The sequence below is a fragment of the Podarcis tiliguerta genome (genome assembly GCF_965153285.1).
Source record: "Podarcis tiliguerta genome assembly, chromosome: 8".
In the NCBI taxonomy this organism is placed as follows: Eukaryota; Metazoa; Chordata; class Lepidosauria; order Squamata; family Lacertidae; genus Podarcis; species Podarcis tiliguerta.
In genome coordinates, this window is record NC_139541.1 from 27,508,709 (window position 1) to 27,527,654 (window position 18,946).

At 43.1% G+C, this 18,946-nt stretch overlaps 2 protein-coding genes across 5 annotated transcripts in view; one reads left to right on the forward strand and one right to left on the reverse strand.

Annotated features, from left to right (window-relative positions):
- The window catches only part of CEP89 (centrosomal protein 89), a 51,754-nt gene that overhangs the window by 21,192 nt on the left and 11,616 nt on the right, over window positions 1-18,946 (forward strand). Inside the window, exons 15-16 of the mRNA XM_083453454.1 lie at window positions 379-520; window positions 2,653-2,742. Of these exons, the coding sequence (XP_083309580.1) occupies window positions 379-520; window positions 2,653-2,742 (232 nt within the window). The remainder of the gene's footprint in view (window positions 1-378; window positions 521-2,652; window positions 2,743-18,946) is intronic.
- Window positions 6,193-18,944, reverse strand: LOC310684141 (E3 ubiquitin-protein ligase RNF182-like). Of its 4 annotated transcripts, none has more exons than XM_083454623.1 (2): window positions 18,809-18,944; window positions 6,193-12,043 (listed from the first exon to the last, which is right to left on the reverse strand). In XM_083454623.1, the coding sequence occupies exon 2, from the start codon at window positions 9,526-9,528 to the stop codon at window positions 8,803-8,805; it is 726 nt and encodes a 241-aa protein (XP_083310749.1). In that variant the 5' UTR covers window positions 9,529-12,043; window positions 18,809-18,944; the 3' UTR covers window positions 6,193-8,802. The 4 variants fall into 4 exon arrangements, with proteins under 4 accessions (XP_083310749.1, XP_083310750.1, XP_083310748.1 ...); XM_083454624.1 differs by having other exon boundaries at window positions 6,193-9,544; window positions 18,809-18,928; XM_083454622.1 differs by lacking the exon at window positions 18,809-18,944 and adding an exon at window positions 15,934-17,243 and having other exon boundaries at window positions 6,193-13,977.

Below are 18,946 nucleotides of genomic sequence, written 5' to 3' on the forward strand. Positions count from 1 at the left end.
AATGGGCCTGAAGGAGCCAGACCCCCACAGTTATAGCCTAAATTGTCCTGGGCTAAAACTCATGAATTTGTTACACATGACTATTAGTTCAGTAGCTCTTTGAGCTAGATGCTCTGTGTGCAATCAAACACTAGCTCACAGAGTTCCTGAAACAACAGTCATGTGTAATAATAATAATTCAGATTTTCTGCAAGTGGTATAACCTCATTTGTTAAATATCTAAAAATATAATTGGATGCATTTTAAGTGATTGCTTAAGCTGGTATATTTCAGTTGAAGTCATTGTGGGTGTGGAATTGCACCAGAGTTGAATCATAATATTAAATGATCCTAAATTGCTTCCTAAAGACTCTTTCTACCTTACAAAATAACTTGTAGACGATCACAGAAGAAAATAGGCCTTCTGAAGCAGCAGCTGGAAGAGGCAGTGGAAGAGGAGATGGCAGCACGCCGGATTCTAGCAGACCTGGTCAACTTGACAGAACATATGACTCAAGAACGTAATCGTCTTTTAAACTTGGTAATTTTTTTAAAAAAATTGTCTATATGTGGCCCCTTCTGGTTCAATGAAATAACCATAAGGAATTCAAAACCTTGTTTATATCATGAATGGGGCAGTGTTTAGAGCACTAAAGTCTGAAATACACATAGGGCTATAATCTTACCTGGGAGTAAGCACCATTCAACTTGGTGGCACTTATTCTTTGTATAAGTGTTTGTTTTGGGGTTATCAGAGAATTGCAGCCGACTAATTTTGCATAGTATTTTCCTGAAATTGACAGGTGCCAAACTTGAGTGTCATTGGAGTGCAGACCACAGAGTGTTTAGTTTTAGGATGAAATCCTAATCCCAGCTTCTGCCTGGTGGAAGCTGGGAGTGGCAGGACCACTGCCACATTCACAGATCTACTGAACATGCCAGTCAGGGAGGGCAGGTGAGGCAGGCAGATGGCAGCGCTAGCCTGGAGCTGGTGCAGTGGTTGGGCCCAATACCCTCCAATGACTGCAGAGAGACTGGCTCCAGAACCATTGGATCTCAGGCTGGCTCAGATAATACCCTAGCCTCAAATGCCCCATTTTGGATCTTATCACTGGCTGCTGCTGATTCCGGCAATGACACCTCTCCCTGCCAGCCTGTTCAGTGGCTGAATGTGGGATCACTGCATAGGGGAGGCTGGCAGAGGCCATAAGGGCTGGGTGGAGGGACACATCTGCCCAATCCTGATTGACCCAGCACAGAAGGCATTTGGATTGCCCTGCCAATCAGGAAGCTGAAATGTCTTTACCATAAAAGTTGCTGGTCTAGACTTGAATAACCACTTGACCTCCATTGATATGCCAAGAAAGATATGTAAACCACCTTGCTTCCCATAGCCATCGCCAAGGAAGTCAGAAAAGGTGTAAAACACACTGTCATAGGTGAACTGAGGCCTCATGAGCATTGGGGGGGGAGGGGAGCACACAAACATACAGTCATATAATTGAAATTAAGCTGATACTTCTGGCATGCATGCAGTAGTTCCATTTGCCTGCTTGGATCTAAATAATATTTTTTGTATCTCTAGTGCCTACCACTAGGTGCTTTACAAACAGACCCTATGAACTCACAATTTTAGACTGAGAAATGTGTGTTTATTTAAAAATGCCTTTTAAAAAGATAATTGATGAGAAGCAAGGAGAGGAATCCAAACTGTAGCAGCTGATGGTCCACCACCTGGTTTGGAAAAAATCGTTTATATTTGAAACAATCCATTATATATTATCCCCTTCACCTATGGGTTCATGACAAGAGCAGTCAAAAATAGGACGTTTCTGTGCCTCCTGTCCTGTTTTTCTCAGTTTTCCATTTTTATTATTTATTCATTTCATAAAACCTAAGGTTAAAATAGTACAGGAGACCTTTGTGCAAAATGCAGTCACAGATGTGGTTCGTTGGCATTTAGACTTCCCTCAGCATGATAAATAAATGATTCTTTTGAAACCAGTGAACTGAAGGTAGAATGTTTCCATTAATTCACTGAACAATAATGAGAGATCTGTAGGCAATAGCTCTTCTTGTTTGTTCAGATAATTACTGTGATTGAAATCTGTTGCTAAAGTGGTTGATTTTGGAAAACTAGTCAGCATTTCAGTGTGTGTGGTTTTCCAAGACCTGATAAATATTCATTCTGTAATGTATTTTTCCTGCATGTGGGTTTCATATGATTTCTGTAGTTTCTACTAGTTAGTCTGGCACAAAACATTTTGAACATTTCTTTTAAGGCTCACATGCCTCCTGAACAGTGTTTTTCAGCTAGGGCAGTGGTAGGGAAGGGCCACAGTTCTATGGTAGAGCAGCTGCTTTGCCTGCCAATGATGACTGGCTCAACCCCCAGCATCTTCAGCTGAAAGGTTCTCTGGTAGCAAGTGATGGGAAACATTTGAGTGGGGGCCTGTGAATGGGCATGGTTATTCTGGTGCTTGTTGCCAAACTGTTTTAATGTAATCCTTTTAATTATTTTATTATTTTATCATGTGTTCACTTCCCTGGGATCCTATGGGATAAAGGGCAGTCCAGAAATGTAATTGATATATACATAAATATATCAGTAGAATACATTTCAGAACAGCAAAATCTTTTGCCAGCTCACCTTCCCCCTCCTTTTTCCTCCAGACCAGTTGCTTGGAAAGACAGCAGGATGGTGTTCTCAACAAAATAGTAGAAGGAAACATGCGCCTAGGGATGTTAGAAGAGAAAGTGAAGGTGAGTAGAGTTTGCAGACAATATATCTATAGCACACTACAGTTCTTCTGTTATATATTACATTTTTTTTTAGAACTGCAGTCACAAATATGTGGCTTGGTTCAAAGTGCTGCAACAGCCGCTATTTCATGCAGTTTTGCTTCTAGATAATGCATGCCATGGATTTCTGCAGTAACAGGATGTGCTGGGAAAATGTATCTGACCTACAAAGCTGTAAAATGCTGTTAGAATGGGGTTTGTTTCATTTTTGCTTTTACCGGGTGTTTCGTCCCTGATTCTTTAGCCTTTTTTGTAAAGTTCTGCAGTAAAGAGGGATGTGAAAAGGAGCTCCGCGTAGGGTATGTTGCAGGCAGGAGGCCACTAGAGCACGAACAACTCTGGCCAGTCTATCCTTGCCCAAGAATGGCAGTAGCTAACAAGCAGGCCTAAACTGGGCATAAGCACACTCCAGCCATGAGCCACTTGGGACTCAAATGACAGGCTGGAATCCTGGAGCACTACCATATTGAACCTGTTCCTTCAGATTAAAGTGCAACCCTTCCCTGAACAGGTCATCCACATAATTTCTGGACTTAAGAGCCACCCACCCAACAGCAGCACTTCTGCCTTATCAGGAGCCCTGCTGGACTGGGCCAAAGACTCACCCTGCATTAGGCTTCCCACCGTGACCAACCAGATGCTTCTGGGAATCACACAAACAAGTTGAAGAGACAGTTTGCCCTTTCAGGTTGCTTTCCCCCAGTAACCTCCTTACTGAAACATTAAAAATGGCCTGAACTCATGTAATTTGAGGGATGATTAGCAGTTTTGTGATAATTTGCTAGCCAAACCCTCCAGGGAATGACCTGTTTGGTTTAAGTTCTCTTCAGGGCTCCAGTTCTGCTCAGAATTAATTGTATCAACAATTATTCGGATACTTTCCATGTGTGTATTTGCCAGGAGGAGGCTCATTTGGGAAGTATTTTTAGAGCATGTATCTTAAATCCCTTTCACACAGAAAATATAGATATAAATATGTCTTTTCAGTTACCAGCTTTTAAGTGGCATTGGAATAATAATTATAGGTTTTCATATTAGAACTACAACAGTTGTTTTGTACTGTAGATGTTGTTGTAAAAGAATGTCAGTTTAATTTTTCTGGAACAATTACTGTAATGATAAACATCATAACCTTTTAGCATCAAACTGCGTCAAGCTGAGGCACTTTTGCCCTTTTGGTTTCACAGGCTTGTTTTGCATTCTCTTTCTTCTAGCCAGCCTTAAGATAAATATTTGATTAAAAGCAAGCACCCTGGAGTGAAATTGGCAGTTGGCCTAATTTTTGTTTCTCTCTTTTTTAGTCTTAGAAGAAAAATGCTAGCTGAGGGTAGCTTTCCACTAATCAAAATACTGTAATTCTTCATAAATATGGATGAGCTGTTGCAACTCCTAAGTGTCTCCAGTTAAGTATTTATTTTTGAGAAAAACAGTGAAGGCCCAATCCGCTTGTGCAGTGTTGTGTACGATTACTCTGGGCATTCGTTTATAGTGGACAAGATATGACATCCTGGGACCAGGTGACAGTTGCTGCTGCTGACGTCCTATCTGGTGTTTGCTGCAATGAAAACTGTGAAGGGAATAATGGGGATACAATATCTACTGTGGCGTGGTAGATGAGTGGAAGGGAGTGGCAGGCATTTGCAGTGCTTGGGGAGTTGCTTGGGACATATTTCTCTCCATCATACTTCATGGAGTTCATCGCAGCAGACTCATCTGCTGGATGCCTAAGGATGTGGCTGATCCTACTGCAGCCTATCCCGAACAAAATACACTTGCCCCACATCCAGTATTAAAGGCATGAACTGCATTATAATTTGCAGAATCGTTTCATTTAAAGAAAAAGGAGAATTGGTTTAATACCCTGCCTTTCAACGTTATTGAGACTGTTTCCCTAAATAAATGTCACAGAGTGAGCCGGCAGTAAATCACACTGTTCAAAGTTGGTTAACTCTTTATTAGCAAAACCACAATCTTCCCAGATTTGGCTGAGTGTCAGGCCTAATGAGCACAGTAGCTCATCCCTGGTAGGTCTTACCATACGAATCAGTTGCAAAGACTGAAAGTCCCCGGTTTCCCCCAGCCATCTTAAGTCCAGGGCTTTTCCTGGAGAGGGCTTTCCCCAAGCAATTGGAGATGGTGCCTGCGTGTAGCCTGTCTCTTCTGCAGCTGTTTCAGCCCTCTTCTGGTTCTAGGAGATGGGGGAGGGGATATTCTCTCAATAGGATGGAGACACACCCATGACTCTTTACCAACCTGACTCATCTCTGCCTCTTGGTCTCCCTCTTCCTCCTTGCCTGCTTCAGCTTCTGCGTCTGATTATGGACTTCTCTTTGCCACACACTCTCTCATTAAGCCCTGTTACCTCTTCGGCTTCCGACTCCTCCTCTTTCCAGTTTCCTCCCTCATTGTTGTCCCACTACCACTCTGGCCCCAGTTTTGCTCCATAGGTTTACCTGCCTGTGCCTAACATCGGGAGTGGGAAAGATGGCCTAGTCTGAGTCAACCTGTGCTGCAGGCTAAGTGGGGAGGCCTGGGGCAGGCAGGGGGACTTGTTAGGTCTGGTAGCTGGAGGTTTACCTCCCCTGGCTTAACATTATGTGTGAACAAGGCCAAAGATGTTGTTGTAATGTGCAGTGCAGAAGAACAGTACCTGGAAACTTGACTCAGGCCTAATAATAATAATAATAATAATAATATTTTATTTATACCCCGCCCATCTGGCTGAGTTTCCCAAGCCACTCTGGGCGGCTCCCAATTGAGTGTTAAAAACAATACAGCATTAAATATTAAAAACATCCCTAAACAGGGCTGCCTTCAGATGCCTTTTAAAGATAGGGTAGCTACTTATTTCCTTCACATCTGAAGGGAGGGTGTTCCACAGGGTGGGCACCACTACCGAGAAGGCCCTCTGTCTGAAAGCAAGACTGCATAAAAAGGCCCTGTGATGCTTTCAGAAAAGGCTTATGCTTAGGAAGGGAAGGAGGAAGATCCACAGCTGTGAGATGGCCACACCTTAATTTTTGGTGATTTACAACCCAATCCTCTGTACATTTTACTCAAAAGCAAATTCCACAATGTTATGGGGTGCTTACTTTCAGGTAAGTGGCAGTATGATAAGATGGTTCATTGGCTTTGCACATGCTTTGCATGCAAGGAAATCTCTACTTAAATTCCTGGTGTCAGTAGCAGGTGGTGGGAAAGAGCATGCTCTGCGTGAAACCCTGGAGAGCTGCTGCCAGAGTAGACAGTAGTGGGCTACAGGGGCAAATATTATGGCTAGGTGTAAGGCAATTTCCCATGTTCCCAGATGCCATATCAATATTGTATAGATAAAGGAACTAAATGATTTAGTCCTGTGGAAAAGCTGTGTACTAAATAAATGGTTGGCTCCCTAGCAAATATTCCAGATCCTGGGAATTTGAGTCACATAAGTACAACTTGTAATAGGATGAAGTTCAGTTCCTGTGACATATCAGTCCCATATTTCACTGTGGCAGTCCTGCTCTACATCTAGCCTTTTGTGGGCAGCTTCGAGACTGCCTCTCCCAACACAAGGCCAGACAGGTTGGGCTTCATGTGCCTTTGCTCCAGGAAATGAGACAGTTGGGAGGAGCCCTGAGGCTTTGGAGTGCCACCACATGCAGTGCTCACTTGATCCCTTTGTGTCTCTTTTTGCAGAGAGGATGAAAAGCATTCTCCTTCCTCCTGTCCTTTGGGCAGCTACACTTACAGGTGTTCAGCCTACACCAGCTGGAAGCCTCTTGAACATTTAAAATTCAATTGGGATTTTGGTCCTCCTTTCCCTACCAGCACAAGGCAGCTTGCAGCATGAGGTAGTCCAGCTAAAAACAACATTATGCTCTTGCTGCTGTGTTGTTATGGTTTCACTGTTTTATTAAATTATCTGTTGCTGCAGAACTGTCGAGTTTTTATTGTTTTCTAATGTTTGGAGTATATTAAACTGCCTTGAGCTGAGAAGTCAGGAAAACCTTTTAAAAAGTTAGCCTTTATCCAAGGTGTGAAAGAGGAAGCTATTTTATTGTGATCATGGCTGGCTCTTTTGTTTTTTCTTGTATTAGTGCCCCCAAATCCTTAGGGGTATTTTATTTGGCATATACACCAGCCTATGGGCCACATTTTTTGTGGCCAACCTTCCAAGTGCTGTGCAGGGCCAGAGTTAAAAGTGGGCAGGTTATTTGTTTGACAAAATAGTGATCTCTAACTTAATGGCTATGATTATTTGTTGGTTAAAAGCCTATTTGCTACCAAGTACATACTACATTACCTGATGCAGTCCTTACATATGCCAGATATTGGTCAATCCAGGAGCATACCTGCACCTCTGCTCTGTGGAGAAAGGAGCATCTTGGGATGGTAGATATGAATGAGGTTGTGAGCCTTATGGAAGTCATAGATCCAGCAGGTCCTGTCCTGGAGGTTTTGAGGAGGCTGGGATAGTGGTGGAGAAACTTGGTAGTACAGTAACTGTTTGGCCCAGATAACAAGTGCACAGTTTCAGGAGGCCCAGTGCTGGTGCTTGCTGTTTCCTTATCCTATCCTTTACAAAGCCCCCAGGCCACAGCTAGCTGTGTCTTTCTCCTATAAAGCCAGCAACATGCTGACTTCTGTTGACAGCCCTGAGCAGCATTCTGCACCCACCCAGATCTTGCATGCATTTCCATCAGGAGAAACCTATGTGCTTCAGCAGACCCTAGTCTGGAGTTCCCAGCTAAGAGTCTCCCATGGTCCCTTCACAGGCTGCTGGTTTAGGAAGGAGGCGTTCCAGATGTACACAGCTCCTGGGGGCCAGATTAAGTTGCTGGTAGCATTGGGTCCTTGGGTCTAAAGCTTGCCCTCCAACTGCTGAATCATGCCCACCGATCTTAGTGGAGGTTACTTTCACATAAAATAAGTAACAGGCTGCTGGTAGCAAAGACCAAAAGCTTGACATTGCCTTAATTAGGAAAGTTTTCCTCAAGAGTTTCACTCAGAAAATAAAGCATAATTTACGACCTGTACCGGTAATTACAATGGCTTAAAAAAATGTAACAGTATGTTCTAGCAGAAAAGTTGCCAAATCTCTGTTTAAAGTAAAGGAACATTATTCCAGAACATGAGAATCCATGCAATAAAACAGATCTCATTTCAGACCATCCCAGCTTCATAGCCTTTTATATAAGTATACATACCCTAGTTCCATCATTTTTGATTTGGCATCCCTGTCTCAAAATACACAAATTCTAGACAGGTTGAAGAATAGATTGGCAATACCATTTCACCTAGTCTGTTCTTCAGATCTGCATTTTTATTTCATCCTAGCTACAGGATCATCTAGTTTGACAGGGGAGATAGCGTGATAGTGCCGGTCCTTTCCCAGTCCTGCTATTCTCCTTCACTTTCCTCTTCCTCCGCTTCCTTTCCATTGTTGAAGCCCTTGTCAAAGCAGAACAAGAAGCAAGGCCATATCTCTCCTTCCAAATGCTGTCCCCTCTTTCATAAGCCAAATTTAGTCTCCAGCCTCCGAGGAAGCAAAAAAGAAATACCTTCCTCCCTTTTCCCTCAAAAGCTGGACTTTTGGGGTGGAAAAAGTGCTGGGGGTGGAATACTCTTTTGCCTCCACAACCTCTAGGAGGTGTAGGGAGGGACACTATTCTCCTGGGGGCCTCTCAGTGATGCTTGGCCCTGTCAGGATTGTGGACATTATGATGGAAGCTAAATAGCCTCTAGTGAGATAAATAATTTTGCCTTCTATCAGATGTATCCCTTATGGGACCCTACAACTTTGCCCTGGAGAACTCTGTCAAAGCCATCAACCCCTCTGGGTTTTGTTTGTTGGACACACTAAAGTATGGCTACCTATTGGGAGAGTGGGATGGAATGTTAGGAACATCTAAATATAGATGTCTCATTTTTGGCTACTGATATTTTTTTAAAAAAAGAAAAAATCCATGGTAGGCTTTAAATAGCCTATACATTTGAAGGTCTATAGTGCCAATATCCAAAATTCAGTTTTAAAAAATGTTAGTTTCTAGAGGAACAGTCACACATTCCTTGGCAAAGGCATTGACAGAAGCCATACACAAGACACACAGTTAGACTGGATGGCACGAGACTGACACAGACAATTCCAAGGGTCACTTTCTGAATAACCAATAAATAGATTCCAAGTGGCAAAGAACCAAAATAGAAAAATCCAAGCAGCCACACCAGTATTCTGGGGACATGGTTACAGAGCTTAGAGAAAAGATCTTGATCCAGGTGGCTGTGAGAGTTCACAGACGCCGAGTCAAGGCTGTGATCTGTGTAGTAATCCGAGAGGGTGTTCTGGCTTGGCGTCCTTGTGGAGTCTCTCTGTACTTCCATGATGGTAATCACCAAACAATTTGATGACCCATGAGAAGGACTGGAGGAAGCCAAGTTCTTTGGTGTCAAGACAACTTCTTTGCAGTCCGAGCTCCATGCTGTTTTGTCTTTTGTCATGAGTTTGGACATGATATTTGCGTCGTCAGGAAGGCCCTCCACTTCCTCTTCCTGCAGCTCTGTCTTGTGGCGGCAGAAGGGGCAGCAAATGCAATGGGAGCCATCTCCCACGTGGAGGATTTTTGTCAGGCATTTTGCACACACTCTGTGAAGGCAGTCCAAGATTTTGGGTTTGCGGCTCTGGACGTTAAACTTCTGGTAACAGATTTTGCATTCCAGCTCATCGTTCGGTACTTTTTCTTCTCCCTCTGTTTGAGAATGATTCATCTTTAAATTAGGCAGGCTGTAAAAGATAATAGCAGTGAGTTTCAACTTTAAATTATGCCCTTTTGGTAGTTGTTCCTAGAGCAGCCTTTCCCAACCTGGTCAAAAATTGCCATCTTCCCCAACATTTGACCATGTTGGTTGGAGTTATTGGGACCTGTAGTCCAAATCATTTTGAGGGCATCAGGTTGGGGAAGCCTATCATAGAGTATATTCTTTACCGACAGAAAAAAGCAAATATAATAACAATAGTTAAAACTGGTAGCAGTAGTTAAATGTAATTACCTCTTCCAATTAGGAGTCTCTGGTTTTCAGTTTCGTATAATTTCCCCAAATATCCACTGAATTTGTTTTGTTTTGTTTTATATCCTACTTTCCATCCTAGAGGAAATTGCTTCACCATCCCACAGACTGTAGAATGTATTAGACATTATCTTGAATATCTGAACAGAACTACCTCACATAGTTAAATTGAGGGAGCCCAATATTACCCATTGAGCTTTGGGGTCTTATAGGATTTGAACCCATGTGTCTGTGTTCCAAGTTGAAGTACTGCATCATGCCATCTCCCCCATCAGGGCCTAGATATGATTCCAAGGCCTGGGGCAAGTATACCCAGCAGCCCCCATTCCTCTGCTCTAAATTTACTGCCCCTCTCAAAGATTAGTTCTCCCTCTTCCCCTTCTCTAATTCCTTTTCTGAACTGCCTTGGGATGGCACCTGTGGGAAAAAGTGTCTGCACTACACTCACATCCTGTGTGCTATTGGGAGTAAGTCTCATTAAATTCAGTAGTGCTTCTGTGCAAACTTACATACGGTTGATCTGTTAACATTAAGGAGCAATTACTCATCTGGAATATTTAGTTACTGCAGCTTATCAACATGGGAAAAAAGCAAGTTGGCTGGAAAACATTTGGCTTTCAGTTGAGGATGTAACTCAGAAACTTGTATAACAGTTGCTACAATCCAACCTTGACGAGCATTTAGAGTTTGATTTGCATTGGAGACGAATCTTCTTATCATGCATGGATGCTCTTGTAATGTTGCACTCTGTTTCTTAGCTTACAGAGGGAGGGAAACTTAATAGTAGCTCATTTGGTGGTGCTGTGCATTTGAAATTATTCAGCAAAGGTATTACTTAACCTTTAGGGGGGAAACAACACCATTGAATATAGGTTTCCCATGGCATTTCTTTGATTAATAAGAATGTGTGGTTGTGAAACTCTTAAGGATTTGATGGGTAAATAAGTGCGACAGTACATTTCACAGTTTTGTCTGTTTTGCCTGAAAAGGGGATTTGTTTCTGTTCACGTTTCCTAATAAGCAGAGCTGGCTCAGTCTTGGCTCATCACCCTCACGTTGCCATGCAGCAGTGATGGAATTTTAATGGGAACAGGCAAGGACAACAACAACAACAACAACAACGGCATTTTTATTAGGAGACAGTTTCATTTGCATCTTTATCTTAACCATCAGGTCTCCTAAATGGTCTCGGTCTCGGTTTCTGACTTATTCTCTGGTGGGTCCACCCTGCACACTCTTTCACAAACATGGTGGAGCAGAGCAGGCTCCAACACTAGAAACAGAGAGTGTGCTTTTTCATGTGATTCTTCCAAAAAATAGTTATGATAGCAGCATGTCCAAACACAACTTCTCTTTAACCATTGCTCCTTGGAAAGCATTCATAAGAGTGTAAATAGCAGGCATTAAGTTCCTCAGTTACCAAATTCTCTCTGTCTGCTGTGAAATACTTTCACATATTCACCTGAATGGCGGGTGGGAATGCTTTTTAAGTAGATTTAATTCCATGTCAACAAAGCAAGCAGTTAATTAGGTACAATATTTGTATTCAGTCTCTCTTTCCCTCAGGGACTCCCCAAGGAGGCCTTCAACAATATTAAAACACATTGTTTGGTGGTTGTGGTGGTTGCTGCTGCTGAGCTTTACAAACATTAAAAGCCCAAACCAAATATTCAAGAAGCCAGAGAACAGGAAAGTAATCTCATCATATGAAAGATAACCAACAAACATCTCAGAATGTTATTCCATTATTGCTTAACTCAAGAGCACCCTGAAAATAACAAGTTTTTCATTGGAAGTTGAAAAATAAGCCATCATAGAATTGTAGGGTTGGCCTAGGCTGACTCCCTCCAATGTAGGAACTGCGATGAAGAAGACAAGTTGACTTCTCTCAACCCCCCCCCCCCCCAAATCTTGGTCTGTGTGATCAGCTGCCAGGTCTTGTCCATCATAATAGGGCATAGCTAGGGTACTAGCCTACATTACTCAAAAGTCTTCATGGCCACCACCACACTTTGGCATACGGCAGCTCTTCCAAGCTACAAACCTGATCCTTAACTGGGGTGGGATGGGGTTGCAACTCCATCCAAATTAGGCACTACACTTAATCCTAGATCAGCTCTTCTCCCACCTCTGTCTTACCTGGATTAATTTCAGTTTGTTCACCTACATCCAATTCATCGCTGATTTCAGGTACTGGGTCAGAACCTCAGCCACCCTGGGTTTAGATGGAAAGGAAAAAGACTTGTGCATCACTAGCATACTGACGGTATCCTCCTCCTCTCTGGACAACCTCACCCAGTGATTCATGTAGACGCTAAATAGCATAGGAGACTCTTGCAGTCACCCACAAGTTAAAGACCAATGGGTGGAGCAGCAGTCTCCCAGCACCGCCTTCTGAGATTGGCCCTTCAGGAACAATTCAAATCACTGCAGTTAGATGTCCCATCCCAGCAAGACAGCTCCAGAAGGATGCTATGATGGGTGATGTTGAAGACTGCTGATTAAGAGGGCTGGACTTTCCCTGTCCACCTTCTGGTGTGGGTCTTCTGTTAGAACAACCAAGACCAGGCCAAAAAACAGACTGAAATGCTTCTAGATAAGTAGTATGCTAGAGCTGGGCCACCTCTGCCCACTGAAGCAGGTATGCTCAAGTATTATTCCCCTATTCCTCCCAACAAATATTCTTTCTCACCCACTCCCTCTCTGACCCTTGTGCATGCTCTAATTCATTTTGTCCCTTTCCTGTTGCAGACATGAAACATGAAAGGAATAGACAGCCGTCGCAAGCAGACGAAATGTTCAGGTTGACAAACCTGCCTGTGTTAATTATAACAAGAGGGTTTTTTGTTTTGTTCTTTTAAAGCGATGTCATAAGACATTCCTTGGAGAGGCATGGAGGAGTAGTGGGGGAAATGGCAGGAGAGTTTAGGAAAATGTTTTCTTCGTTACTTAGAAAATGTCTGATGTGTTGCCTGAAAAGACCTTTTGAACTAGGGGCAAGGCCAGTGATGCATTTAAGCAGCCCCCTACCTAGTTCATTACATCCTCCTCACAGTGTTGGGCAGGGGAAGGCACCATTTCCAGGGACAAGCGTAAACCAGTCTAGCAACCACTACAAGTACCGTCTTGTGTTTAATACTACCTTGTGTAGTATACTGCTTGGACGGTCATTTTCCAAAATGCATTGCAGGGGGAGTTGAATTAGATGACCCTTTGGGACCCTTCCAACTCTGAAACTCTGTGAGTTTCATGCTGAACTTACAAGCAATGACTTAGTTCGTAGCCATGGTGCTCTTCACAGTAGCAGTGACTTGCTTGGCGCTGTTCTGTTTATTGACACACATTTTTAGTGCTTTCCTTGGTTTTATGTAAGTCTCCCTAGGACACTTATCTGCTGAAGAGCTGTTTAAAAACATATGGAATAAATCAGAGTGGCATCCTGAGGGTGCGATGCACAGGAAGAAGCAATAGGCATGAGGAATGTGCTGAGGCCTTTACCTACCTGCTACTTTTCCTTTATGACTATAGCCCCCACCACAGATGCACATGTGTGTGCACACACAAGCACACACACACACCACACAGAGTACCAAATGCAAAGTTATTATCGGAGATCTCGTGCATTTAAATTGGGAACCACAAGGTGTGTTCAGACCCCAAAGTCCTCATCAGGCACAAAAGGCAACAAAGCTATGCAGCATCAGCCTCTGAGATTGGCAAGCAGTATTAAGACTGAGGGTCTGGATTGGGTAGAACTAGTCTATCCCATCTTGTTCTATTCAGAGTAGACCCATTGAAATGAATGGCACTAAGTTATGCTACCAACCTGGCCTTTCCCCCCCTGCCATGTACCACCTTCATGTTTGCACTTTGGGGTCCTTGGCTGAAGGCTATATCCCTCAGATCTAGATCTGGATGTGGGAGGTGTGCCTTGCTGAACGGTCAAGAAGATGCCACGGTGACCTCTCAATTAATTTGCTGCAGTATACTCTGTGACACTTTCTTGAAGACTTTCCATAAACTTCAGGTGGTCCAAAATGCAGCAGCTGGAATACTTTCCAAGACTGAGGTCTCATACTACGCTAGTCTTGAAACAACTGCATTTATTACCAGTCAGTTTCCAGACACAATTCAGACTGCAGATAATCCCTTCCCCAGGGACAAATTGCCTACACTTGAGCAAACTTAACACAGAGAAAACAAAATGAACCTGTCTGCAATTATAGTTAGCAAGTTATGTTGTTGCTCAGTGAATTTAGTATTTTAAAAGGAACAGAAGACGTCTTTCTTGGGAAGCTCTGGATGTTCCCTTTCTTCTATACCACTCAAGAAGAGCAAATAATCCACTTCACTGGTAAAAGATGTTGTGGGACCTTGAGGACCAATAGGATTGTTTTTTTCATATATATATATATATATATATATGCAGGTTTTGGTGTCCTCGGGTGTCTTCCCGTGTAAAAGTTGGGGTGTCTAGGCGACGTTTCGACGAGGTCTCACTCGTCATCTTCAGGCTGGTGCTTTCGGCTTCTTGTTACTGGAACAGAGCAGGATCTCAGTGTTTGAGTTCCTATAAATACTGTTGAGGAGGTGTGGTGTATAGCCTCCAATGTTCTGGGCAGAGATGAGGTTCCCAGGCTGGTGTGCCTTTTCTTCTTTTGTTCCTTAATTACTTGAGGGATATCTTGAGTGATTTCTTGAGTGATTTCCTGAATCCCACTTAGGTGGGTCATTAGGTGTGGATTAGTTGCTAAAGCCTTCGTGTCTTGAACTCTTGAACTTTGTGAAGAGTTTTTCTGAGAAGATGGCTGTACTGCACTTGGTTGTGCTCTGGCTTGGCTTCGTGTATAGGGGCGAGCTGTGGTTTTGTGGCCTGTGCCAGCCAGATCTGTGTAGGGATTGCAGGGGGGTGCAGCATCCGGAGGTGCCACCCTGGTTTGGCTACTGGATGGTGTCTGTAATTTATCTGTGGAGAGGGTCTGGGTTTGGGTCTGGTGTGGTTGATTGGTGATGGCGTTCTGTGTGCCTCTGGATCTGGTGTCAGATTTTGTGGGGAGGGCTAATTTCCAGGAAACAGGACACGAAATTAATTTTGCAGATTCCAAATTGCTCTTTAACATGGAACATCACCACAAGAGAATAATCATGGAAGCCATCGAGATAGAGAAACACCCTCACAACATGAACAAGCGTGACGACACATCCCGCTTGCCAGACATCTGGAAATTAGCCCTCCCCACAAAATCTGACACCAGATCCAGAGGCACACAGAACGCCATCACCAATCAACCACACCAGACCCAAACCCAGACCCTCTCCACAGATAAATTACAGACACCATCCAGTAGCCAAACCAGGGTGGCACCTCCGGATGCTGCACCCCCCTGCAATCCCTACACAGATCTGGCTGGCACAGGCCACAAAACCACAGCTCGCCCCTATACACGAAGCCAAGCCAGAGCACAACCAAGTGCAGTACAGCCATCTTCTCAGAAAAACTCTTCACAAAGTTCAAGAGTTCAAGACACGAAGGCTTTAGCAACTAATCCACACCTAATGACCCACCTAAGTGGGATTCAGGAAATCACTCAAGAAATCACTCAAGATATCCCTCAAGTAATTAAGGAACAAAAGAAGAAAAGGCACACCAGCCTGGGAACCTCATCTCTGCCCAGAACATTGGAGGCTATACACCACACCTCCTCAACAGTATTTATAGGAACTCAAACACTGAGATCCTGCTCTGTTCCAGTAACAAGAAGCCGAAAGCACCAGCCTGAAGATGACGAGTGAGACCTCGTCGAAACGTCGCCTAGACACCCCAACTTTTACACGGGAAGACACCCGAGGACACCAAAACCTGCATTCCTGTACCCGTGAAAATCTACGAAAGCAAATATATATATATATATATATATATATATATTCATTTGGTATACCGTGAGCCACTTTGAACACCATTGCAGCAAAGTAGCATACCAATAAAAGTGGTGGCGCTAGATTCTACTCAATGGAAAATGATTCCATTAAAAATGGATTAGTCTCTTTCCTGCTTTTGCTACTACTGATTAACATGGCAACCTCTCTTTGACGTTTGCATGTCACTGCTTGTAGCCTTTTCTTTTCATTGTTTCCAAGTTTTGCTCTTATTTGGGAAATGGCCAGGTACAATTTCATTTATATTTCTGGTTTTGAGGATTTTAGGCAGCTGCTTGTGTCTAGGTGATAAAATGGAGCATGATTCAACCTCCCACCCCACTCCCAATATAACAGGTTTCCATTAGGGAGTGCCATCCTGCTTTCACTTGTGATGCACCTTTCAATTCTGTGAAGGTCTAGGTATATCTACCAAGCTTGACAGTTGAAAGCGGGTCTGGGGGGAGGAACCCAGGCAACCACCTGTTCCAGAGGTATGATTGAAGCAGTTCCCCTGTTCAGAATTCTGTGCTTTGGAGTTCTCCAGTTGTACACACAGTTTTAGACAAAACTCCCCATGCTTATGCATTTCCCCCCTTTAAAAGTTCTAGAGCTGTTGCTGCTTTATAAAGACAACATAACTGAAGGGGATGGAAGACTCCAAAGAGCCTCAGCCTAGGGAGCACTTTGAAGAAAGTGGGATCCCTATTTATATAAATGCATCAATATTTAAAATGTCAAGACCATATGTAGATGTAGGAAAAATGGCTGCATTCCTTGTTTTCTTCAGTTCCATTCTCGCCTGCAAGAGAAACCTAAGCCAAGAGATAAAAGCTTTGTTCTGTTTCATAGAATTTTACATTGGGAAGGGGAGATCAGTTACCTATAGGATTACCTACAGCGTGGTGTAGTGGTTAGAGTGTTGGACTAGGACATGGAAGATGAGGGTTCAAATCCCCACTCATCCATGAATTTTATTGGGTTGTTCTGGCCACTGCCTCTTAGCTTAACCTACCTCACAGGATTGTAGCAATGGTAAAATGGGGAAGGGGGGAAACCACTTCAGGTCCTTGAAGCAAAAGCAAGATATAAATGTAATGATAATAGGAACAAACAAATTATATGGACTGGAATCACTTTGCAGTAGAGCACATAGCAAATATGTAGGATTTTACCAGTTCCCTTGAGGAAAGATTGGAAGTGAAATTTGCTGGACTGGATAAACTATTTTTTAGTGTACCTTTCGGGTTCTCTCTTTTTATTTCTTCATTAGTGCCTTTTCTCCCCCCGCCCTTTATACCATTAAAAAAAAGAAAAAAATTACAGCTGTCAAAACCATATTATACACTTCAAAGAAGCAAACTGACACAGCGTAAGATTGGCAGCTGATAAAGTAATAAAGAAAGAAAACACACTAAAAAAACCCAAACCAATAAAACAATACAACTGCAGTGTAAACTATAACCAAAACATATCCCTCGTGTAGGTAAGTTTGTTGTTTGTTGGATGGATATTTTAGATGGATGGATGGATATTTTAGATACATCCTGTGAAAAGGAAAGCGTTGTCCTTTATATAAAGTGTGGCACACTGGTTCAGAGTCACAACCTGATTTCCAAATGTTTACTGCCATTAAGTAAGAACACAGGGAGCTGTCAGTTACCAGGCCCTGCTACTCACCTATCTAGTCCAGTACTGCCTACTCTGACTGACAACAACTCTCTAGAGTCTCAGGCAGAAGCCTTTTCTTCCGCCTGCTTCCCTGTGTTTTGAAACCGGGGCCCCCAGAGCTTGAACCTGAGACCTTCTGTAGATACAGTGCATGTGCTCTACCCCTGAGCTGTGGTCCCTCCCATAAAGTTCAGTCTTCCTAAAATTTCAGGTGACAGTTTTCTGAGTTCATCCGACAGGCAAGCACCCGGTGCTCAACTCTGCAGGACAGCCAATGTCCTTTCAGGTCCTGTTGGACTCCAAATCCTATCAGTCCCCAACAACATGCCTAGTGGTCAGGGATGGTGGCAGTTGTACAGCAATATCTGGAGACAACAAGTTGGGTACCTCTGCAGTACTGCACCCTGTTTGTGCTAAACCATTATCTTTAACACAAGTAGACAAGCTTCCATATACCATTGCCATCCATTTAAATATTGATGCAATTGAACATGCTTGAATTTTTATAGGATGGACTCCCACATCACCCTAGCTTAATTCTTTCCCCGGGCAACTTGTTTTCCTTTTAATTCCTGCTCTACTTTTAGACATGAGTACACAGACTTGAATTGGAAATGGTGCTTTTCCAAGTCTGCTGGATAAATTTTCAGACCTTGAAGACCTGTGGCAAGGGTGTAGTTTTGATCTTCAAACTAATAAATCTGAAATTGGCTAGCATTAACATCAGGCTCATCCAGAAGAAAAGGTTAAGGTATCCCCAAAGCTGAGATCTTTTACATGTAGGCGGATAAGAGGTTTCATGTAAAGTAATAATCAGAATGAAACTTTTTATCTAAGATGAAATATTTTTTCCTCCTTCATGTTCACTTAGCATTGCTTTTTGCATGCTTAGCCATTTTGCGATTCAGAAGTAAAATTCACTGTTTCAAAAAAGAACTAATGCTTTCTAAATAATGCCTTGCTTTTCTAAACAATGCATTTTCTCAGCAAAAGCAGGGAGAAAGGTGTTGCATTCCAGTGCTTCAGGGAAAGGATACACAGCTTCAAGGCACCCAAAGCAATTATAAGGCAGCTGAGTTGTTTTTCCAAGATGAAAGGATTAATGAACATACATGCCACCCAGTAGCATCTCTTCCCAGCCTTACAGTGATACGTTAACAATTACAATCAAATTATTAAACTTGTCTATAAGCAACATGTGCTTAAAGTCCAACTTGGCTTCCTGATGAGTCCAACATATTTGGATTTAAGACCTGTTTTATAAAGACCTTTCTCCAAAGGGAGGCATTAAAATAGCACAGTAGACCTATGCAGTGACACCTTTAGCTGTATGCTGTAGAAAGTGCATGCAGTAGAAATGCTTGAAGGAAGGACCAGGTCATTTCCAACCTACCCGATTTGTTCTTTGAACAAAGCACCCCTGGTTTCAGGATGAAGCCCCTGTGGGAGAAAACCATCTTCCCGCCAGTTGAGTTCCCGTCAGCTGGCTCGCAACCCCGGTGCTGATTCTAACTGGGCTGTTCTCCAACTC